We start from the raw sequence: 24,746 nt of genomic DNA on the forward strand, positions 1-24,746 counted from the left end.
ATCCCATGGACAGAGAAGCCTGGCAGACTACAGTCCATGGAATCGCAAAGAGTTGGACACGACTGAGTGACTTCACTTAAACATTCAGTATCCATCCTGTCCAATATGGAAATTCAGGCAAGGATGTGAAGAATGTGACTAGAAAACTCAATTTTCTTTCATTTTAATTCATCTAAATGTAAATACAGCCACATTTGGCTATGGTTACTGCATTCACCAGTGTAGTCCTATTGTCTCTGAGAATGTAGGTCTGGACCCAAAGAGGCTTGGCAAATCAACCAACTCCACCTTTGGTTTCCAATTTTATGATGGACAACAGTCGAATCTCTTTGGTCAAATATCCTTTTTTTCTTTCCTATTTCACATATAAAGACACTATCAAGTAGACCCAGGACTGGCCCCAGTTAACCCTGTCTGGCCACTAAAGTGACATCATTACGCTCAACTAACGACTATGCTTTTGTAACAAATTATGTTGTGTTACTGACATAAATGGTAACACTCTCAAGCCCACCAGGACAGAAGTGATTGTCTTACCAGGTTTTTCCTAGTTCAGTGAGCCATGTAGGGATGTTTCCTGTCATGATTACCAAAGGATCTTGAAGCTGCCTATTTGCTTTTGCTGTCAACTTACTGTTAATAAATTCACTAGTTGGGATAATCTCCTTGCACATTGCATTCTGTAAAAAAAAAAAAAAAAAAGAAAGAAAGTCTGTTATGTAGTAAAACATGAGGATTATGTTTCTGTTCATCTCCTTTATCCCCAAATACGTACACAGAGTGCTTAGATATCCCCTGCTGGCTTCTAACATACAGCTTCCCGTTGGTATGTCCCAACCCAAACAACAATTTTTACAATGCATAGCTGAAACATCCCAAACCCCACAGGCCGCTGGCACTAGCTCAGCCATGGACACACTAGCTGATGTTTCAAGCAAGGCCAACTCCCCTTCATTCTTCCCTCCATTATTTTTATGTATTGAAGACAGCATTCAACTTTTGCCTGACCTCATATACATCTTGAATAAATGGACTTTAAGCTAAACGTACCTAAAGATTTAATTACAATAAATTAATGTTCAATTCTTACTTTGTTGCTTGATTTCACAAATTATACCTAGAGAATAATTTATGAGTCTGCCAAGAGAACTAATCCAAGAACATGGGGTGGGGGCAGGGAGGGAGAAGCTCCGCTGACAAGTACACTGCAAGTCACTGGGCTGGGATTCCCGCTATTTGGCTGAATCACTGTTTTTCTTTCTAGTACAACAGGAAATTGATCAACCACTAGACAGAAACTATGAGATAACATGTTATGACAATACAACAGGAAAACTTCAAAAGTAGGCAGCATTACTCACATCATACAAGTAATACCAGTATCTACTGACGGCGTGTAAAACTCTTAAAAGAAGAATTACATCTAATGACGGGTCTTCAAAAGTTATATTTTCGGGTGCTGTGGGTATGAGGTAAACTTCTAAAGGATTTGATACGGATGGGCACACTCCATCTAGAGGGCAAAAGTTCAAAGTTAAGTGCTGATCAAAGTTAGAAAGTTATAGCTAATGGAGCCAGCATCATCTCTTTGTGCCTAAAACAGTGACCACAAGTGATTAAGGTTTAACGCTCAGTATCTTATTAGTATAGTAAGTACTGATAGCTTAAACATTTCTTTCTCCTTATCTTATAAATAAATCATCCAGGCTTAGGAAAATTTCACTTTTCCTCCCATACCAATACACTATAGAGAAAAACTGACTCCTTTGTATTTCCTCTTTACACTAGAAAAACAGTTAACAAGAAAATGGCCATAGAGGAGTAAAGACAAAATATTTACATTCACAGTTATAGATATTTCCTGGATTTTTTAATATCCAGTTTAAAATGACCATATAAAACAAACACTAGCAAGTTTTAAGGACATGACAGAATGTGACAGTTTCAAGTAGGAGCTGAGATTCCTTTGCTGTTAGATCTCACAAATAGCAATTTAAAAAAAAGACTGAGCTGTTATCATTTACTTTTACCAAGCAAAGAAATTAAAAAGTACAACATGATCACTGCATAAAAGGGCAATTTTTTAATATTGAAAACACAGAGACAAATATCTCAAAATAAAGACCATCTTATGTTGAAAAAAAACTTAGTTCTATGAAAAACTAAATTGCTATGATCACTTATTTCTGTAGACCCGGGAAATTTCAACATCACCAGTGACTGGAAACCCCTGATAGGGAGTGGTCCCCCAGGAAAGCAGCCTATCAGTAAGGCATGGTTACCATCATATTAAAAAAGGGTGGGAAATGAGCAAAATCAGACTGGAAGGAAATACTACAAAGAAAGGTAAGTCAACTGGGAGGTGTCAACTACTTTCGGTAGTCATTTTATATCCTGGCAAAACTTTCTATTGCTTTTATAACTGTTAGATCATACTATTATAACAAGTAACAATAAAAGCTAAGGGACACCCTGCCAATGACCAGTCTCTTCTTTAGTGAATATGTTCTACTAATGAAATTTGCTTTTGATTTCATGAAAAAGTTTTTCCCAATATTCTCTGAAAATAAGGTTTCACACGGTTCAATTTAAAGCAACCAAGTGTTTGTAGTAATTTACATCTTTATAAATTATACATAAAGCTTTTACTACTAGATATAAAACACTGTTAAAACCTTGAGGGCAGGAAGTCTACTGCCCCACAGCAGTGGCAATCCACTGCCCCGTCGGCATCGCTCACCATTCCACAGCTCATCATGCTTTTTTGCATTTCTAGGGGAAGTTTTTGTTGGAGCTGTCTGGGCTCTTCCTCTTTTACCACCAACACAATCTTTATTACTTTCTTCGTCCTCTCGCACAGGTTTGTACCTAAAGTAATAGAGTGTGAAAACCAAAAGTAGATTTTAAAACTGCAAGTTATTCTTTAAGGCCAAAGTGCAAGCCACAGATACCACAGTTACCAGAACAACTCTCTGAGATCTAGCCACTCTCTCCCTAGTTGTGGATTTGGAGAAATGTCAGTGGGACTGCAAAGACCCCCCGAGACTACCATCCTAGGAGAGGCCAACTCCAAGGGCTGGTTCTGGGAAGAATCACTCTCTTTCAGTAAGTATGCAGACATTCATCAGCAACGTAGGAAACTGCACCCAAATGCCTCTAAGGGATAAAAGGTGCCAAACTTCCTACTACCTACAGGAACATCATCTTATGTTCTTTTCTGACTTATTTAAAGAATTGAAGCTACTAGAAAAGTAGAGACAAGTTATGATTATTTATTGCCCAAACACATTTTCATGTAGATTTAATGAGGAAGCTCACACACACACACACACACACACACACACACACACACACAAAGATGGAACGCTGAAAGTGGCTTTCAATAACAAACTACAGAATTCAGAGTCCATTCTCTCGTTATGCAAGCCAGCCAGTAATAGGAATTCCAAAACACACGAACACTGCTGATGAAAAACCAAAGACATTTTCAGACTTGCCATATCGTATGAGTTTTCGTCCAAATACCAGCTCTTCCTAGAGGATTGCTCTCGTCATCCGTGGACTCCCGTTCATCTTCAGCCTGTATACTGAACTGCCGTACTGCCTGATACACAGTCATGTTATACGGTAGCAAATGCTCCCCGATGTAAAACTGTAGCCTGTGTCTCACATTTCCGGAATTTAAGAACTGAGCAGCCTAAACAGAGCAAAAACAAAATCCTTTTAAGCTATCGGCCTCGAACTTTACACATTAAAACAGGGTGGGAATAGCACCCTACCAGAGATTCGTCTATTTCCTCGTCAGAACCATCGTCGTCACTGTCTTCGTCATCTTCTCTTACTCTTCCATACCCTAAGGACCCAAGAAGTCTGTTAAATTCCTGGCAATTTTGGGTGGCAAAGAAAAACCTATATATACGCTTGTTAAACTAACATACTCCTAGAAAAATATGTATATTACATTTTGATCTAATCATTCCTGGAAAAACATATATATTACCCTTTGATCTACAAAGCAGAAAGATCTAAGGAAACTGTCAGGTACAAAATGTCACATCTATTACATTACATTACAAAATGTCATTTCTATTACACCAGCATAAATTAAGCCATCACCCACCCAGTCATCCAAGCAAGCAGTCAACCCCTAAAAAAACTTAACATTTCTATATACTACATATAAAGTAAGTAATGAGCACACAAGTTCCTGATGCTAGGTTTTGACAAACACAGCAATGAACAGGGAGATAATTTATATATCCCTTAATGTTAATTTCATCCCAAATGTACACATAAACACACAATATACATATATAGAAAGTACCTCTAACTACAAGGTATCTCTCAATAGCCTGCACCAAAGCCAGGGGGTCAATCTTGACAGGTCCACCCTTCCACTGCTTCACATTTGCACAGTCTGGATGTCTTTGTAACTGGCATTTTAACTGATGTGTGTTGAAAAATTTTAAAGCCTGTGATCCTCTGTTGAGAGAGAAGCTCAAGATAATTTGTGAAAAAAAGTTATTCTATTATTTTCAAAATCAGCATACATTAATTAAAATAAAAGCATGATAATACAAACTCTGCATCTTCCTGGGGCACAAAGTAACTATGTAAATAGTACAGCCAGCAATTCCAAGTTACTGGAAAAGACTTATCATAAAACAGGATGTGCACACATGCATATGAGAACATTCAATCAACATTTCACCTCTGTCCCACCATGAACCTATGTGAGCAGAAATACCTCACCACTGAGAATGAATTATTTCCTCAGGATAAAAATTCCTGAACCATTTGAGCGTGCTCGTTTCTGCAATATTTTGCCATTACCTACTAAGTCCTATTTATTTAAAAACAAACAATAAACCCTCATTTTTTGCTTTCAAAGATTTCAGCTACAAAATTACTTTAAAAACTAACCTTTACATTTTACTTTGCTACAGTCTTTTGAGTGAAGCAGTTTGACAGCTACATCAGTCTACACCTGGTAATGATATTTAATTACTCATTTCTGAAAAGGTCTGGCAAGAGTAAGATACAGAGGAGTTTGAAATGCAGCTATGAGGTTTGATAAGGCATGCAAATAGGGGTATAAGAAAGAATATTCCATTATATTGATACATACATATGCAAATTCAGATAAAAATGAAAAAATGTTATGGTTTTCTCTTGTATGTATTAGAAAGTACCCCTTTAGCTCATAAAAATCTTCCAGGACAGTTTAATAATCAAAATTAAATACCACTCTATACATTAAGTTTCAAAGCAGGAAAAAACCTAGACAACACTGATCACTTCATTATTCAATATTGCATACCGTTTTAACTCAGTCAAAACTTTAAATATCTTTAAGACACACCAGACTATGTTTTTTAAAACCAAACTAATTTTTTAAGTTTTCCATGCTGCTAGCCATAATATTCCAGGAAACTTGTAACATTCTGTAAAAACACATCAAGGAATTTAATGTATTCTTTCTATAGTTGAGTCCAGTAAAGCTACTACATTATGGGAAAAAATAAACATTTGTTAAAACCCATTAAAACGCAAAATTATAACCACTTGGGTCACATATGAAATCACATTATTACACAGAATGTAATCATTTTGTCATCTGTCACTACAAACTTCTTGGAGAAAAGCTTTATACATTAAAGTACATCAATTTAAGGAAAACTAAGCCTAAATTTAAGGAAAACTAAGCCTATTGAGACTTGCCAACACAAGTTGGTTTCATATTTTCAAAACATCATATTTAAGATACAGGGTATGTTTTAGGAATAAAAGTTATTTGATTCACGCACTAGAATATTTAATCTCCTCAGTCCTTATAATGAGCGTTCTTTGAGCACCAAGATGTCACCAGACCTCTTGCCACTTTACCTCAACAAAAATATAAAATCCAGTGGCAAGGGCCCACCTAGGCAAGGATCCTTACCTGCCTCCTGTCCCATTTCCACTGGGAAAGTCATGCACTTTGACTGGAAATTGTTCCATCTGGCTGAGGCAGTTGTTCATTTTGTGAACTAATGCCAACAAAGGTGCATTACCCACTGGTTCTACTCGTTCAATGGGCTCTTCTCCAGGAAGCTAAAGTTATAAATAAACCAACAGGTTAAGCAAGGCCTCATGAAATAGAACACTCAATAAGAATATTTAATAGGCAGTTTTACAAAAGACTTACTCTATTGTATTTTTTTATGATGGATTTAGCTGGAACAATGGCTTCCAAATAATTTCAATAAACACACTTTTTGTATAGGCACACAATCCCGTATTCACAATTCCTAAGTCCAAAAGGCTTGAAAACACTACTCATTTGGTGGCAAAATCTGACCCAGACAGATACGTGGCTGTTTGAAGTCTTTATTTACATTTTGTAGGAATATTCATATGTTTTGTTGCAAAAATACTTAATGTGTATGGAGTACTATTCAGAATCCACTGGGGATTATCAGATAATAAGTGCTGTACGTACTGTATGGCAAAACTCATGAAACCCATCCAGCCCCAAGGAATTTTCAGTAAGTGATTACAGACTGTACATAATTCTAGCATGGTATAAAACTATATCCAATATTAACTATACAGCTAATGAGTCACAAATAATTACCAATTCTGCTTTAGGTAGTAGAACAAATTAAAATAACGCAAGCAATGTCTGCAAACAATGACCAGAGACGGTGAGTTTGACTGACACACAAGCGAGCTGTCCTTAGCCCTATTACACAGTTGATCCAGAGAATCACCTTCTGTTAAGCCATTATGAACAAGTAGAATGGTGTTAAGTCACCAGTGTCCAGGTTACTCTTTCGCTTTCACTCACTGAGAATGAAGAAAGTAAAGCTGCTCTGTACCTTCTGGTCTTATGATCCACATTATAAATGGTGATCAACCATTCCTCAATGAAATTGTTAGTTCTGTGTCTTATATACAAAACAGAAATGTTTACATATACTCTATCTTATGCCTATAGATACATGATGTCTACCATATTTCTATTAAAAAATATACTGAAAACTGCAATATGCTTAAAAACAGATATTCAGAATCAAATACACTCACAACTGTTAGTTGTGTTAGTTGCTCAGACGTGTCCTATGCTTTGTGACCCTATGGACTGTAGCCCACCAGGCTCATCCATCCATGGGATTTTTCAGGACAAGAATACTGGAGTGGGTTGGCATATCCTTCTCCAGGGGATCTTCCTGACCCAGGGATCAAACCTGGGTCCTTCCACATTGCAGGCAGACTCTACCATCTGAGATATCAGGAAGTGAAAGTGAAAGTTGCTCAGTCGTGTCTGACTCTTTGAGACCCCATGGACTACACAGTCCATGGAATTCTCCAGGCCAGAATGAGTGGATTGTCCTTTCCTTCTCCAGCGGATCTTCCCAACCCAGGGATCGAACTCAGGTCTCCCACATTGCAGGTGGATTCTTTACCGTCTGAGCCACCAGGGAAGCCCAAGCTATCAGGGAGGCCCAAACAATTAATGGTCTGTCTTACACAAAAACACAGAATCAAGATACATCAATCACAGCACAGGCACTTGCTTCACCATTTTCTTGTGTTACTGTTTACCTAATGCATAAAAGACCAAGGAATCCAAATGTGTATAATATCCAAGTTAAAAACTTTACCTCAGTATCTTGACCAAAAACTATTACAAATTACTCCTGGGATGAAAATATCTGCATGAGTAAAAAATGACTCTCAAAATAAGACACACAGGTATGATTATTAGGTAACTTACTGGAGAAGAAAAAAATACATGAAGGAATCTCTTTAATCTGATCTCTCTGCTCACAGCGTCTTTTTCACTTTTAGATGTCAAATAAAGCAACAGTTGCTTCACAAATCCACTGTGTTGGATTTCAAACGATGAAACATCAGACTCTGAGACTATGCTACGGATTTCTACAAGGCACTCAGCTCCACCATCCACCTGAAAGAGATGAAAACAGTATTCACTGATTTAAAGAGTCCGTAATAAATACACAATTCATATTTCCACCAAAGCTACCCGATACTTGAACACTTTTAAAAAAGAAATCAGGGGCAGGTGGTACATACTTGGTATATCCTTGAAAAACAATACTTTACAAACACACACATTCACAAAATGTTATTATTTCATGACAGAAAACCAGTGTCCATTCTGACATTAAAAAAAAAAAAAAAAAAAACTTAGCATTTAACCAATGTAGTTGTATTAAAGAAAAAAAAAAGACAAAAGATGAGAAAGCAAATTGGAGGAACAGAGCTATAATACCAAAATGAAAAGAGTTTAAGGTGTGGCTTTATAGTGCATTTGAAGTCTGAATGAAATAAGACAATTTCTTAGAAAACATGTGCTATTCACACAGTTCAAAGTACATCAAAAATGGAAAAAGAATCAGATGAAACACAAAAGGTTTATGACACCTCTACCCTCTCTGAGCACTCTTAGGGCACAGGTAAAGAGCGGTGAAGGAGGGGCTTCTCCTTCACTTAGGAAACCGTTAGGCTGTAGAGTCCATAGACATTAAAACTGCCTTTTTTTTTTTCCCCCTTCATGTAGTGACATGAAATGTATTTTAAGTATTAACTGTACATTTCTCTAGGTATATCTTGGCCCGTTTTCAAACTGAAACTTAAGTGGTTTAATGGGGAATCTGGATTTACTAGTCTATAAACATAAGCTAGTACCTGTAGCTGAAGACAACTGAGAGGAGAGATGTGCCTGAGGGACACTTTTGAAATCTCTCCATTTCTTAAGAGACAAGGGAGGCAAGGGAAAGCAAAGTCAAAAATCAGATGTCTAGCACACTTAATGATAAAATGAGGGAGTAAGGAGTCAAGAGACAAGTTAAAGAAACGTCAGCGCCAAAGGTACAGGTCTGGTTAGAAAAGTTGCTCTAAGACAAATAAATCCACGGAAATCTAGAGTCACCAAGGCAAGGAGGAGCCGGATGGAAGAGCCCAGAGAAGCAGCTAGGTGCACTGGCTGCGGTACCTGGAGGTTGAGTTGTTCAGTAGCAGCACAAAGTCTCTGAAGGACATTCAATGCAGGGTTGCTTCCATCCATGTTCTCAGAACTGAAGTAACGCTCTACAAATTTATGTGCCTGCTCTTTAATCCAACCTTTAATTTTTTCTCTGCAAGAAGGAAAAAGATATTAAAAACTCAGTGTACATAGAAAAGTTTTCAATTATAACTTCTGGTCAAAAGCAGATAGCTGCTACATTTAAAATCCTTTTTTGGCCTATGTTAGCTGCTGCTGCTGCTGCTAAGTCGCTTCAGTCGTGTCCGACTCTGTGCGACCCCATAGATGGCAGCCCACCAGGCTCCCCCGTCCCTGGGATTCTCCAGGCAAGAACACTGGAGTGGGTTGCCATTTCCTTCTCCAATGCATGAAAGTGAAAAGTCAAACTGAAGTCGCTCAGTCGTGTCTGACTCTAGCGACCCCATGGACTGCAGCCTACCAGGCTCCTCCGTCCACGGGATTTTCCAGGCAAGAGTACTGGAGTGGGTTGGCCTATGTTTATAGACTAGTAAATCCAGATTCCACATTAAACCACTTAAGTTTCAGTTTGAAAATGGGCTAAGATATACCTAGAGAAATGCACGGTTAATACTTAAAATACATTTCATGTCACTACATGAAGACCAAAAAAAGAAAAAAAACCAGTTCTAATGTCTATGGACTCTACAACCTAACAGTTTCCTGTTAACCTGAAAGCAATTTTCCAAGACTGTTTTCTAAGGTATAGACATATCTGCACTGTCCCTTATGTTCTATAGACCAGAAACATGTACCTATTAGGCACATAATAAGCTATGACAACTGAGACCTCACTGTTCAAATAACAAATTCTAATAACTTCAGAAATATATCTGCTTATTTCTACTACCTGAAATTCAGAACCACCCACCAATCAAGGCAATAAACCAAAAAAGAGCTTGTTTTCCCAATGGAATTTGCTTTTTAAAAATTTCTTATTTGCAGAGGAACTAATCCCTGTTGGTATTTACATCCAGAGTCAAACAAAACAAAACAATCCTTGAGGATTTTAAAGGACTGATTTTTTTAAAGCCATAAATTGGTGTGAAATGGTTTAACCGACAGTTTTACATTTCCAAAAAAGGGCTCTGCTCTAATGCAGAAGAGGGCTATTATAAAAGAGCATGTGTGTGTTCGGAAAATACATCAGTTTTCCCTTTTCCAGAACAAAACTAAGGAACAAATTCAAAGGGAAATCTATTTGCTTGGTTTTGAACATAGAAAACTCCCAACTAGACATGTTCAAATTTTAAAATATGAGAAAAAGTCAGACATGGGGCTCAAGAACTGAGAATCTGCTCCATCCTGGACCTATGCGACCTCTGAGCAAAAATTAAAGGCCTGTGTCCATGTTTCCATCTCTATGTAATACGGACACTGACTAGAATACCATGAAGCTTTTCCTAATCTAGGAACAGAAGTAACACAGAATCCCCCCACCTCACCTATTATTGGAGATGGTGTCCTTTGAGGCGGCCCTGGCAAGACCACTAACTCCCGCAGTTCGTGCTGGTTCAATGTTGTTGCTGTTAGACTGTGCGCTTAACCTTCCCCACGTTTTTGGATTCAAGCTTGCCAAGAAAGAAGACTTAGGTGACTGAGTAGTAGTGGGGCTTTTAGCTATGGAGAGAACAATAATTAAATCATTTTAGTGCAAATGATGAAAACCAACAGAATTTTAAGACTTCCACTCAACAGATTAATTAGCTACAAGAACTAAGAACACTGGGAATTCAGCAAACTCAGGCATGATTCAAAGCTGGCAGCAAAAATAAAGTATGTGTCTTTAGCCACTAGTTCCTTTCCATTCACCTCCCCATGGTTTCATCACAAATTACCTTGATTGTCTACTTTGTCATCATCTCTCGGAGGTGAATACTTTGGCCTTCTTGATCCTCGTTTTGGCAGTCGTTTTCTCTTTAGAACATCACTTAATCGACTATCACACGGGAAAACATGGGGTAAGTTTAGCAATTATCATGATCTAATACCATCACTCACTTTAAAGCAGGCCAAAATGGCAGAAACAATGTGTTATAAAATACTGTCGTAACAGTATTTTCCATTTAGTGATTATTTAATGCCAACTCTGCACCAATGTTCTACAAGTGCACAGACACAGAAATTGATTACTTCAGAAAATACCTAGCTATACAGATACCCTGACTACTGAATTACTAAAAGAAAACCAAATAGACAGAATATCTCATTAATCCTTGTTAAACTCCATTGTTAAATGCAGTACATAAAGTATATAAAACAAATATACAATACAAAGAAAGAACCATGCAATCATAAATCAGAAAAAGAATATGTTAAATCTGAGTACCTTTTTTCTTTTCTAATCTAAATGACAGTAAGTAAAATAATAATCACAGCACACTAAAGTTAACATTATCAAAATACTTTCCGATATTACCCAAAGTAATTTCATGGTGTGCAATGATAATAATATCCAAAATGAATGAATTTATAAATACTTTTATAAAGAATTCAGTTATCTGTAAACAAATGTAGCAGAGTGATAGTGTAAACAACCTATTTGAATTAGAATATATGAAAGACAACACATATGGCCTTGTGCACTATTTTTTACTATATTTAACAACTTTAGAAATAGTTTATACTATCATTCGTAGAATAACAAAACTACGTAAGATGGAAAAGATAAAAAAAAGTTATGGTTCAGTTAAATTATAATTCAAGTAAGAAAAATTTTGACAAAAAATTTAAAGTTTTCCAACATCTGATATGTCCATTGAAAACACTTAATAGCATGATCAATATACTTGACAATCAGGACAAGTGAACTTTCAAAGAATAAACTTAATTCCATTTATACATTTTTATGAACTTCTCATTTAAAACCATATTAGAAGAGAAATGAATCACTTAGAGCGCTGAAAGTCTCTCTCTGAAAGTATTTCTCTTTCCTTAGAAGCATTGACTGTCAGAACGTATAATCAACTCTAGTTCTTTAATTTAAAGTAGCTCAGGAGCACTGCATCTCTGTAAGCTGCATCATATTTTACCAACCACTTATGCTAGAGCTCAGGCACCATGCCTATGCTATAGAGTAAAACCCCGCAATGACCTCAGGTTGCCACAGCAGCTAGGGGAGGGAACTGGGCTAGCAAGGAAAGAGAGAGGTGGGCAAGGCTGGGAGAGAAAATGGCAAGACAATTCAACTAGAGAACAGGGAAGGTGGAGGGTCCTTGGTAATACTGCTAGGTCCCAAAACCCCGGACTGTGCCCATTACATAGTACCACTTAAACCCAGCAGCTTCCTAAGATAACACTGGACCAGGAGTCACAGAACTCTCAAAACTCATACATACATCAGGGTGGACAACTGTCACCAGGGGGCACCAAGAGCAGCTAGGATTCTGAGCTTTACAGCTGGTAAGATTAAATTTTTGGACCCCACTTATTAAATATACACTTTACCAAGATCGACTTTTTAGCTTCCATCAAAGGAACAAAAACACTTTTAATAGTGTGATTTGTTTCAGTACAAAATGATAACCGACATGAGGGCTGGTAACGTTCTCAGCAGCAGAGTACAACAAAGGAATGAAAAAAGAGGTGCAAGCAGAGAATTTTCTTAGAATTCTCATTAGCCTTTATTAAGAGCAAAAGTTCCGATATGCCAGTAAAAGACAGATGGGAAATCAGGTTCTTTTCTTATATTCTAAAAATTCCAATTTTTAATATTTTTCACTATATCAATATCTAGATGTCTCAAAGTTGGTAATATATGCTGCAACATAATAAATAATCATTAAGATTATGGTATCAGAAATGAGGCTCAAATCCTTCATCGTTAATAGTAAGTTCAAGACATTATGTCAGTCACTTAGCTTCTCTGAGCCTTAGTGCCCTTGTAGGTCAATGTAAATATTATGTCTCTACTGTGGTTTCTAAACATGGCTCTGTACAGCAGGTTTTCAGTAAGTGTTCAATTTTTTCCCCATTCTCATTATATACCTAACAAAACATACGTGAAAAAATGGAAAATGTACACTCTCTGTAGTGCCCTACACCTTTCACTTCCATGGGTGCGACTCAGAGACCAGGGCAGAGTTCCAAGCAAAGAGCACAAGAGTCACTGCAGGACTCTGACTTACCCTTGAGGGCTCAGGTCTAGAGAATCGTCTCTGCTGTGCTGCAAGCTGGGGGACCCCAGGTCAGCCGAGGCATTGGTGGCGGCCGTGGCTGTTCCACTGTTGACCGATGGCGTGGACCCCAAGGATCCGGACCCATTTGTACATGCCTTTGGTGGACTTGTCAACAATGACTCAGATTCTGCTAAGTGTTTTACTTGATGCATTACACCTTTATAGAACAGAGGTTAGAGTGTGTGTTAATCAGGACTACCTCCCCACCATTACAAGATCCCTAAACGCTAATGGTGGTTCACAAGGAATGAATAAAAAGTACGAAAAAACAGGACAATAATTGAGGTGCCAGAGTCTTCAACCTGACTCCAAAAAACAGAAGGAAGTAAATTCAAATTTAAATAAACATATTTATATTGAGGGTAAGATGGTTAGATAGCATCATCAACTCAATGAACATGAATCTGAGCAAACTCTGGGAGACGGTGAAGGAAACTCATTGGAACCTGGTATGTTCTAGTCCATGGGGTCGCAGAGTCAAATGCGACTTAGCGACTGAACACACGTCTCTTCTGAGGCCTTCCAATATGCTCAAAATGTTAAATGGGGTCACATATAAAGTCCTACCAGAAATTTAAAGTACCCACTGTAAGAATCAAAAACAATTACAAAAATCAGTGCACCTGTGGCTGGATAGCCAAAAGATAAGAAAAGGACCTACAATTATTAACTTCAAATGCTACAAGGAGACAAGATCACAATAACACTACTGTCAATAAAGAGAACACCAGCTATTGAAGGGTGGAGATTTTCACATCCCTCCACGTGTACAAGGAGACGGAATAATAACCCATTAAGGCAGAGATTTGTATTTGGGGTTCGATTGTGGGAGGAAGCACATGGGGTGGTGGGCGGCGGGGGGGGGGGGGGGGCGGGGGGGGGGGGCGGGGAGACAGAATACAAAGGTGTGTGCTCACATGTTCACAGCATTCACATTTTTCTGGGGAAGAGTCCACAACTTTCCATCAGATTATTTATATTAAAAAAAAAAAAGATTTTTGAGTGAATTCAAACTTCAGGCATTCATTCCACAAGTACTATTTGCAACCGTCACATACCCAGACTGTGAGCGAGGCACTAAGAATATGGCCATGGCTAAGAAAAATGTATTCAGGGCACTTACTAACTAATGAGAAAGATATATTTAACAAGAACTTAAAAATACAGAATGAACTGCTTATGAGAAATAAAATACAGTGCTGCTGGAGCATACCATAGGGAGATCTAACAATTCAGGAGGCAGGATAGGTATTTAGGAATAAGTGATCTTTAAGTGGAACCTCAGAGAACAGCGAGACAAGCCACATGCAAAGGGGGAGAACCAATCTAGATATCTCCATATACCTCACCATGTATACGCTATACAAATACTTGGGGGTGGGAAATTCAATCTGATGGCATAGTTGATTGATAGGATCAAAAGTTTTTTAAAAAATCACTGAAAAAAAAGACTGATTCTCATATTCTCATATATATATTCATATACCAATTCTCAAATCATAAAGCAACTAAAAGTAAATGACAACAAATATAGAATACTTAAAACAAAATAAAAATGCAAGATCAGATCAGATCAGATCAGTCGCTCAGTCGTGTCCGACTCTTTGCGACCCCATGAATCACAGCACGCCAGGCCTCCCTGTCCATCACCAACTCTAAGGCTAAAAATAAGAATATACACCAAGTGTTTATGTAAGCACAGAAAAGGTACATAAATCTAGTTTGTTAACCATAGTTATTGCCTCTGGGATACGAAGAGAGTTTGCCTTCTATTTCATACAAACATGTAGTGTTGGATTTTTTCCATTATTACTTGAACAGAGCTAACAATAAACAGTGAGAATTTCTTCCCATTTGACTCAATATTATTACACTAGTGTGTCTATTACATTCTCAAGATGTAAAGAGAAATGAATCCCGCATAAGAAAAAGTGATTATGAGCATAAAGAACTGGGATTGAAGACAAAGTATTACATGCCAGGAGAATACCATTATTTTTTGCATCCTCACAAGACCCAAGTAACCTGATAGACCACAAGACCCATAAAGAGATTTCTGTTGAGAAAGAACTTCTTTTATTATCTTTGCAGGTTTAAAAAAGGATAAACACCCTGAATGAGTGACAGTTTCATCTTCCAGGTTTTCAAGAAGAGAATGCTAAAATACCATGTCCCCAAGGCTGATTTCGAAACTGAAATTCCTCAAATTAGAGGACCAGACAAATTGCATTCTGAAGATTATTCCAAGTCTTAAAATATTTCATTATTTACACAATGAAGTAAAAAATAATCCCTTATACAGCTGTACTGATCTATTAACAGGATTCCTTGGGAGAGAAAGTGACCTCTGACTTTTTCAAAGAATCTTTAGGGCAACTGTATGCTACCAGCATAAAAAGAAAAGTCAGCAATTGCTTCTAGGCCATAAACACTCAAATCACTGAAACTTAGTAAGTGTTCATCAATTAACAAGTCAATCTCATACAATCTGTAATAAAAGGTTTTAAAAAGATGCATGTTACATACTTAAGCTGAAAGCATGTAAATTATATAAAAGTAACAATTTTTGTTCCACAGATTATAATTCTACTAAAATAATATTCAGACTAAAAGATTAACCATCAATTATCATGAACGGAATTACCTTCTCTTCTGAAGTAAACACTAAAAATATCAGGTAACTTCTGCATTAAGATCTCTGCCATTTGAAGGGCTCCAACTACTATCTTCAGGTCTTGGCTTGATAGCATGGAAGCAATATGACTAAAAAAAGAAAGCATTTGTATATAAAACATCTGCCTGGATTTGATAATTATTGATGGCCACACAACTTTAAATTTGAGAGTGAAATATTTCAGTTTTGAAACCTGTTGACTAAAATAAGAATTTTTCTTAAATGCTCAACTTTTCCATTTAATCTATTTTTTATTGAAGGTGTCTGTGAATACAGAAAGACAATGAAGGGCTCAAGATACTCCAGATTAACTGTTTTGTGCATTTTATACTATAATATGGCTTTAAAATTTTCTGAAGTTAACTGCAGAGACTTGGGTTTCTAAAATGTTTCTTTTTACCACTTTCATGAACACACCTTGAAACAGCATGGTTTTTCAGGACATCCTTTAGAAGTTCGGCATCCGCGAAATAAATTATCCTAAGAATTGCTCTAAGGCACTTATGTCTGACCGCAGGTCCTGCTGAGGAACTATACACTTCATAAAGAACACCAAATAATGTCTTAATAAAAGACTTAGCCAGTTCCGGATCCTCTTTCATAAGCTGTGCTCGAGCATCATCCTTCTTTAACTCTGAATATCCACCTGCAATAAAAAATGTAAAATCTGAAAGGCTTCAGAAACACAATAAAGCGAGCTAACATAAAATTCAAGTGGATGTACAATGCTATAAAGGAAATTAACTTATATAATGCAATCAACTGGGGTCTATAAAGATGCCCCAAACAACATTAAGACAAATTTTAAAATTAAAAAATTTTAAAAACCACTGACTATTCCAGCTAGCTGCAAAACACAAGGTAGCACTACACTGTACCTCTTATTTTTACTAATACCTGTTCCACAAAATATTGGGGACATTTGAGTACTAACCAGTTAAAACTACTGGTAAGAAATAAACGCAGTTGAAGAAATGAATATTGAGTATGCAGGAGTAGCTCAGCTGGTAAAGAATCCACCTGCAATGCAGGAGACCCAGGTTCAATTCCTGCATTGGGAAGATTCCCTGGAGAAGGGATAGGTTACCCACTCCAGTATTCTCGGACTTCTCAGGTGTTCAGGCAGTAAAAATTCCACCTGCAATGTGGGAAACCTGGGTTCGATCCCTGGAAGAGGGCACGGCAACCCACTCTAGTGTTCTTGCCTGGAGAATCCCCATGGACAAAGGAGTCTGGCAGGCTATACATAGTCCATGGACTCGCAAAGAGTCAGACATGACTAAGTGACTAAGCACAGTAGACATACAGCAAGAAATTGGAAAAAGATGACCGGTCACTGGGCTTAAAGGGAGTAAAGTGTAGGAGAAAGGTAACAGATGAAAAGCTCTAGAACAGGGGTTGGCAACGTATGGTTCGAAGGCCTAACCTACCTCACCACTGATTTTTGTAAATAAATTTTACTGAAACACAACCACTTACATTTGTTTACATACTGTGCATGGCTGTGTAGGGGCTACAAGAGCAGCGCTGAATACAGACTGCGTGGCCTGCAAAGCTTAAAAGTATGCTGACCTTTATACTCTGGGCTAGAACTACAAAAGCACTGAACTAAAAGCCCTCCAGAAAGGAACAAATGACAGAAACTTGAGGGTAAAAAAATTCTCATGAATTAAAGAGAATTTTGATGCGAAAGTATAAAACAAAAGATTAGAAAGAACTGATCTGATGGGGTGTGACTGGATCTAAATGTAAAACAGGAATAAAAAGATCAGATTTTAAAAACTGCCTGGGCTGAAGAGAACTAATTAGTGACTGCTGGGCAGGGGGGGTGGTGGGGTGGAGGGTGGGGAATGGGTTGGAGGGAAAAAAGAAACAAGTGAGGAAGATTAAGGGATACAAACTTCCAGTTGAAGAATAAATGAGTCACAAGTATGAAATGTACAACATGGGGAATACAGTCAATAACTATGTAATACTTTTGGTGACATCATAAGTAGACTGATCGTGGTGATTATTTTGAAATGTATGAGGTACTGAATTCACTATGTTGTGTAACAGGAACTAACACAGTGTTGTAAGTCCACTATACCAAACTCAACATAGTATTACTGGGGGAAGGGGTGGGGGACTGGATGAAGGCAGTCAGAAAGTTACAAGATAAATAAATACTAGGGATGTAATGTACAACATGACAAAAATAATTAACACTGCTGATATTATATGAGAAAGCTAAGAATTTCTTACCACCCAAATTATCTTTTTTTCTCTTTCTTTAATTTGTATCTATATGAGAAGATGGATGTTTACTCTAACCAACTAATGTGGTAATCATTTCAGGATCTACGTGAGTCAAACTATTATGTGGTACATCTTAAATTCACACATTGCTGTGTCAATTATATCTCAATAAAACTGAAAGCGGAGAAAAACGCACAGGACAATTCTGACTAGAGTCCAGGACACTGCAAATGACAAAAGTAGGAAAATCTTGGGGGAAGATACCAGTCAAGCTATGTTGGCTGATTTACCGATTAAAGCACATGATAAAACAACAACAAAAAGAACTATTTCCTACCATGCAACTACCTCAATATAATAAAAAACACTCAATAAAACAATTAAATGTTATTGCAAACACTATTCACTAGACAACATGGTACTACTTTTGACTTCAAAAGGTACTTACTAGTGTTAGTATTGGCTAAGGGGTTAGGTTTTCTCTGAATGGCACGTGCTGTTCCCGTGTCCTCATTGATTTGCTGCATAGAATTAAAATCAATAGTATAAACTCGTCCCAGAGTGGACAAGCTTATCTCATCCTCACCGACCTGATGGGCTGCCTGAGAGCAAAGAGAGAGAAACCTTGAATATAAACATGGAGAAACTTATTAACTCAAGACACAGTGGGGACCTCCATAAATGCTAACTTACATATTTGTTGCATCAGGTTTCAGACAGTAAGTAACAGAATGTGGAAGTTTTAATAGTGTGGATATGACAAAACTTACTCAATCAACAAACCATTTTTAATTAAATATATATATACACCCCCAGGACCATTAGGTCCCCTGAGACAAATACAGGTAAAATCCAGTCATGCAGGATCGCTGACACGGAGAAGATACTATTTGTGTTAAAAAGGCCTTGAAGACACTGCTGACAGAAAAAAATCAGTTATCCTTTGGTATAACTTTTGGTACCTTATTCTTAGGTTAAAATATTATTTACATCATGGATTCCTAGGAGCCAATCAAGATCCTCCTTTAAACAAAATGATCCTACAAAATTATCCTTAGGTCATCAAAAAAAAAAGACTTTTACATTGCAATGATGCCCTAAGATTGAAAGGGACACAACTGGAAGTAGAAAAAGTAATCCCAAGAGGTGGCAAGCATTACACAGTATGTATCTCAAATGAGACAATGTAGTTAACACTGGTGGATTTTAGACAGCCTAAAGAAGTGACAAAATATACATTTTTATGGAATTCCTTGGTTGAATGGAAGTCAGGATTCTCAGAAAATACCAGAGAGTAACCTAACAGGGAAAATCCAATTACTGGGAAAATGCTAAAAAGAAGAATGCTCAGTATTAGAGACCACAACCAGCTCATAAAGTAAGGCTAACAATTACAAAAGACTAGTCACCTCTGACTTTCTCAGAACAACTGGTCCTGAGTTTAGATACTGTCATAAGAATTTGATTTCATAACATAAATTAGTGGTTCCAAAGTTTTCCAAACATTCATTTTTAGAAACTAGTGGAAGATAACTTAAAGAAAAAAAGTCTATGTGTAAATGTCCTAAAACATTCTAATTACACAGGCTGAAATTAGAAAATATATTAATACTTGAGTATCTTATAGATGAAAACATTAGTAAATGATGCATGGCATCTCAAATAAAGCAGTGACCAACGCTTCCTAAATAAGGGCAAAAATTTTCCTGAGAAAGTTCTGAAGTATTTCAATGCAAATTTAATATTGAAGTATGGAAATAAGAATAAAATCACACATAAAACCTCCACAGAAAAATCACTATAAATATTGTGGTATATTTCTTTCCTTTGCTATTATTCTTTTCTTTTGCTGAGTTTCCATGGATCACATAATTTTGTTTTCATTTATAGCATATCACACTGTAAGTAATTAAACTTTATCCCAGTAAGGTCTGTACTACATAGAAGCTTAGGTGTATACCACAATTTACTTATTCACCTAGAGCTAGATATTTAAATTCTTTCTATATTTTTGCTCTTTTAAAAAATACTGAAAAGCAGCCACTTGTATGTAATCTTTGCTTTTGAGAGATTTCTTCTGGATAGGAGACTGAAGGAACTTTTTGAGACATGTAGCCTAACTCCTCCCGCGTTTCCTTTTAGAAACGAGGAAACCATGGAACAAAGAACTTAAATTACTTGCTCCAAGTCAATCAGGTAGTGAGTAGCAGAAGCAGGACTAGAACATCATGTTTTCTGACCTCAACAGAAATGAGGACCTTGTTCTCAGGAGACAAAATGAGAGAATCGTGAGTTAATTCCACGCTAAGCACATTTACGTCCACATGCCCCCTCCCGACTCCAGCCCTACACCCACACTCCATCCAAAGAAGACATATTTAAACGGTACGAGGAAACTACTACCTCAATGATCCGGCTGTCTATCCTGTTATAGGGGTGCCAGAGGCCCCGGTCATCCCGCCACTGCCATATGGCCCCATCCGTGTTCTGTGCATTGCCTTTCTTCAGCATGGTATCAACTGCAAAAATGCCTTCCTTTGGTAAACATGGCATAAGTTCACTGAAAATGAAAGGTGCAATTATTTTAATAAGTAGCTTTCTAAGCTGTCAGTAAATACCAGGTCTCTAAAGCAAAATGCCCTCCAGTTATTATTAACTATTGGCCCAATCTTTACCAAATCAGAGATGTCAGTTCATACAGTTCTTGAGGACTTCGTGGAACAAGATCAATCTGCTCCTGACAACTTCCATTGGAGGCACCACACAGGAGAAAGTGAAGCGTTTCTGCAATGTCTGTAAAGCCAACAATGAAAAGCCAAAGCCTATGAAACTACTTGTATTGCCATATTTAAAAGGCAATCATTCCCAAGGGGAAAAACAAAAGTATTTTCCTGTTTGGCCATACCATTCAAGATAGGTGAAAATAACTTGGAATTAAAACCTTAAAAAAAACTATGAAGATTTAAACAATTTCCTTTTGAGGACTTAAGTCGTAAGTTCACTGCAGAGACTTTAAGAATCTTGTATTACTTTCCTTAAGGAGCACAGAGTTTGCAGAACAAGTGCACTAAACATTTTATCCTTGATTCACATATATCTGTGTATTTTCTTCAATTCAAATATAATATACTGAAATCGTGTGGCCAATAGAATAAAACACAGCGATTAAAAGCATCTGAATCTTGCCATTTTGTCATAAGGAAAACCTTTACTTAAATGACAGTAAGCATGCCAACTACCTTTAAAAATCAAGAAAATATCCTCTACCACAAACTTCCATTCCCAGAAGATCTCAGTTTATAGAAGAACTGGGGTGAAAACTTGTCTAATGCATTGACACAGTGAGTGGAACATGTTCCCAGTTGCCAAGGTTTTGATCATTCTAACAACCAGGACCTAAAGACAAGGCTGTGTCTCTGTTGGTTGTGGCATATGGTTCTATATGCACATACAAAACATGTATAAATATTTCACTGAAATGTCCTGCCAGTAATCAGTATTCTACTGTTAAGAAAGTACTCATCATTAATTCGGGCAGAAAGAAAGTGAAGTTGCTCAGTTGTGTCCGAATCTTTGTGACTCCATGGACTATAGCCTAACAGGCTCCTCCATCCATGGTATTTTCCAGGCAAGAGTACTAAAGTGGGTTGCCATTTCTTTCTCCAGGGGATCTTCCCAACCCAGGGATTGAACCTGGATCTCCCACATTGCAGGCAGATGCTTTACCTTCTGAGCCACCAGGGAAGCCTCAATTTGGTTAGAGGAGTTATGAATAGTTAAATCTCTGCCTCATAGAAATTTCACAAGTAGTGATTAAATCTTTAAAAATTTTTGAAAAATTCATTTTGCCAACTTTCTTAAGAAACAGGAATATATGGCAATGGTGTAATAGTAACTTAAAAAGAAAAAAAAGATCAGAGATTGAAAAAAAAATAGAACAAGATAGGTTCATGTTTCCTTTGTGTTACTGAGGGAGAAAGACAATGTAAGTCTAGTGGCTTCTATATGATGAATATGTGGCAAACTTCCTAAAATATGCAAACGAGGTAATTCCAGAACATTAAAAACAAAAACAAAACTTAGATAGCAATTTCCCAAACCAGGATATAGGAAAAATGCTGTGCCATATGGTAACAAGAGATAATCTATGTGCAAACTTCGGGAAACCAAAATTCAAGGGACTTCTAGGAATTTTAATTAGGAAAGTACATTATGACTACTCAAAAAAAAAAAAAAGATCTTCCCCAAACTTATCTTGGCAGAGAGGACTTTGTTCAGGGCATAAGCAAAACAGTGTTCTCTGGAATACTAAGTTTAGGAATGACAAAATGCTTTATGTCTTCAATAAATCACCTCAGCAACACTATTTTTCTACGAAGAACTGTGCCATGTGCTAAAATTCACAACTAATGTGACTAAATTTAAACCTGAGTTTCCCATCCTCCCTCCCCAGCAAGAAAAGTACTATCATACCGCTTAATAATCTACCTGAGGCAGAGGTACAAAGACTGTTCGTCAGTGAATGTCATCACTGACTCCCAAGATAATATTCTCAGAAAGCAAAATTATGGATATACAACTACACACAATTATGAGTGTTTCATACAGAAGTGATCAATGCTCTACTAGCAATAATCAAAATATACAGATGTTCTCTGAAACCCACAGTCTTCTGACATTAACTTGTGAAATCTAAAGTAAAGATAGTAACGGGCAACTGCAACAGCAGTGTGTGTGTGTGTTCAGGGGTGTGTGTGTGTACACATGTGTGCACTCACTCAGTTGTGTCTGACTCTTTGTGACACCATGGACTGTACAGCCCACCAGGTTCCTCTGTTCATGGGATTTCATAGACAAGAATACTGGAGTGGGTTACCATTTCTTACTCCAGGGGATCTTCCTGACCTAGGAATAGAACCACATCTGCAATGGAAAGCAGATTCTTTACCACTGAGCCACCTGGGAAGCCCACTAGAGACTGTAATAGCAGTGGTGATAAAATGTTAATATTCTGCACAGGGTAAGGTTGAGAAGGGCTTAGAAATGTTAAACCAGCAAAGATCAAAGCCATTCATCTATGTAAATATTTTGAGGGAGAAGGCATTCTGGAATCATAAAATGCTGGAAAATCTAACGTAGGCAAAAGGACTACCTGTAAGCAGAAGAGAAGCAGTTATTGGTAACATAAACTCAGAATTCTCCTAATGAAGCATCACTGCTGTTGAGTCACTAAGTCGTGTCTGACTCTTGTGACCCCAGGAAGCATCATTACTTAACTGATTGTATAGAAAGCAATGACCTTAGCCCTCCAATAGTAAAGTTTTAATACACTATATACTTTGAAAACTGGATGGAGAAAGCATTACTATATTGTCACACCCAGATTTGTTACACAGTAACATTTTTCTTCCTTTACTATCCAGTGCCTACATATTAGTGATTTCTACTTGCTTATGTTGATTCTACTTATCAACAGAGGTTAAACACACACAATTTTTCTTGTTTAAAACAGAATAATAAAATAGCACTTACTTTGCTTCATAAGTTGAACTGCTAAAGTTGGACAATTGGAACACATCAGAGAAAACATGCGAACCACCATTATAAACATCCCAGAACTTAAAATTGGTGGAGTTACTACCAACAGTTGTTGAACATTTGTTAGCAGATCTTTGGAAGCAACCTGCTGGAGTAAATTCTGCAGAAACACAAGGAAAAAAAAAAAAAAAAACTGTTACATTCTGAGTTAGCAGTTTAACAACTTCATGAGAATATCAACAGACTAAATGCTTACCTCCTCATGTTGGAAGTTGTCCACTAGACGTGCAAAACAAAGGCAAGTGCTTTCTACTGACTTTTTGTCCTGTTTGTTTTTTTTTAAATAAAGGAAAATAAAGTTTGTTAATATAAAACATTTTCACTATCCTAACCCCAAATTCTTCAAAGATGTGAGTTTTGAAAATGCTGTGAACCTAAGCAAGCAATCAGTAAAGTCATGATTTTAATACAAAGGGAAATCATACTGATAAAATCTGTACTTCCTATAAGACCTCAACAAATAAAAAGCAAGTTATATCAAAAAAAAACCAACTTTTGTGCTTCTACAATTTCAATACCTAAACAAAAACTATAATAAAAATAACATCCTATCATTTTAAACAGCCTTATAAGTAGAAACTTTTAAAACATTCTTGTGATGCCCTTTATTGTGATCTTTTGCTTTATTGCAGTGGTTGGAACCAAATCCACACTATCTCTGAGGTATGTCTGTATGTTTTATGTATCTAATTTTCCCTGAGATGCTTTTAAGCATATTTTATAAAGATGACTTAAAAGCCAAATCTCTTAAAATCTCTTTAGCAATAACAACACTTTGAAACATTACAAGAAAATTATATTTCTCTACAACCTTCAAACTTGGCTCATCTGTCCTGCAAGAGAGGCTACATAAGCTCTGCTTATCATATAGTACACCAGGCCCACTGATGCCTTCTCCTCTAGAGCTGCTCCTGTTCTTTGCCAGTCCCAGACAGCTGCAATCTACATTTCTTATTTCATTTTTATGTGGAACATACATAGTCTCATTTCTTCTCTGATCTTAATCCAT

General features: G+C 37.1%; 1 protein-coding gene across 28 annotated transcripts in view; it reads right to left on the reverse strand.

Moving 5' to 3' along the window:
• TRIP12 (thyroid hormone receptor interactor 12) overlaps positions 1–24,746 on the reverse strand; it is a 155,076-nt gene that overhangs the window by 23,734 nt on the left and 106,596 nt on the right. For 10 of the 28 annotated variants that reach the window (XM_059893252.1, XM_059893255.1, XM_059893242.1 and 7 more), the window contains 19 exons: positions 23,934–24,002; positions 23,672–23,837; positions 20,815–20,932; positions 20,540–20,699; positions 18,588–18,741; positions 16,319–16,547; positions 15,872–15,990; positions 13,177–13,384; positions 10,888–10,988; positions 10,495–10,669; positions 9,002–9,143; positions 7,760–7,951; positions 5,942–6,093; positions 4,325–4,497; positions 3,780–3,853; positions 3,498–3,697; positions 2,741–2,868; positions 1,362–1,513; positions 538–680 (listed from right to left, as the gene is read on the reverse strand). In XM_059893252.1, the coding sequence (XP_059749235.1) occupies positions 538–680; positions 1,362–1,513; positions 2,741–2,868; positions 3,498–3,697; positions 3,780–3,853; positions 4,325–4,497; positions 5,942–6,093; positions 7,760–7,951; positions 9,002–9,143; positions 10,495–10,669; positions 10,888–10,988; positions 13,177–13,384; positions 15,872–15,990; positions 16,319–16,547; positions 18,588–18,741; positions 20,540–20,699; positions 20,815–20,932; positions 23,672–23,837; positions 23,934–24,002 (2,855 nt within the window). The remainder of the gene's footprint in view (positions 1–537; positions 681–1,361; positions 1,514–2,740; positions 2,869–3,497; positions 3,698–3,779; positions 3,854–4,324; positions 4,498–5,941; positions 6,094–7,759; positions 7,952–9,001; positions 9,144–10,494; positions 10,670–10,887; positions 10,989–13,176; positions 13,385–15,871; positions 15,991–16,318; positions 16,548–18,587; positions 18,742–20,539; positions 20,700–20,814; positions 20,933–23,671; positions 23,838–23,933; positions 24,003–24,746) is intronic. The other 18 variants (XM_059893296.1, XM_025001328.2, XM_025001290.2 and 15 more) reach the window with 6 other exon arrangements.

Source organism: Bos taurus, chromosome 2 (assembly GCF_002263795.3).
Source record: "Bos taurus isolate L1 Dominette 01449 registration number 42190680 breed Hereford chromosome 2, ARS-UCD2.0, whole genome shotgun sequence".
Classification (NCBI taxonomy): domain Eukaryota; kingdom Metazoa; phylum Chordata; class Mammalia; order Artiodactyla; family Bovidae; genus Bos; species Bos taurus.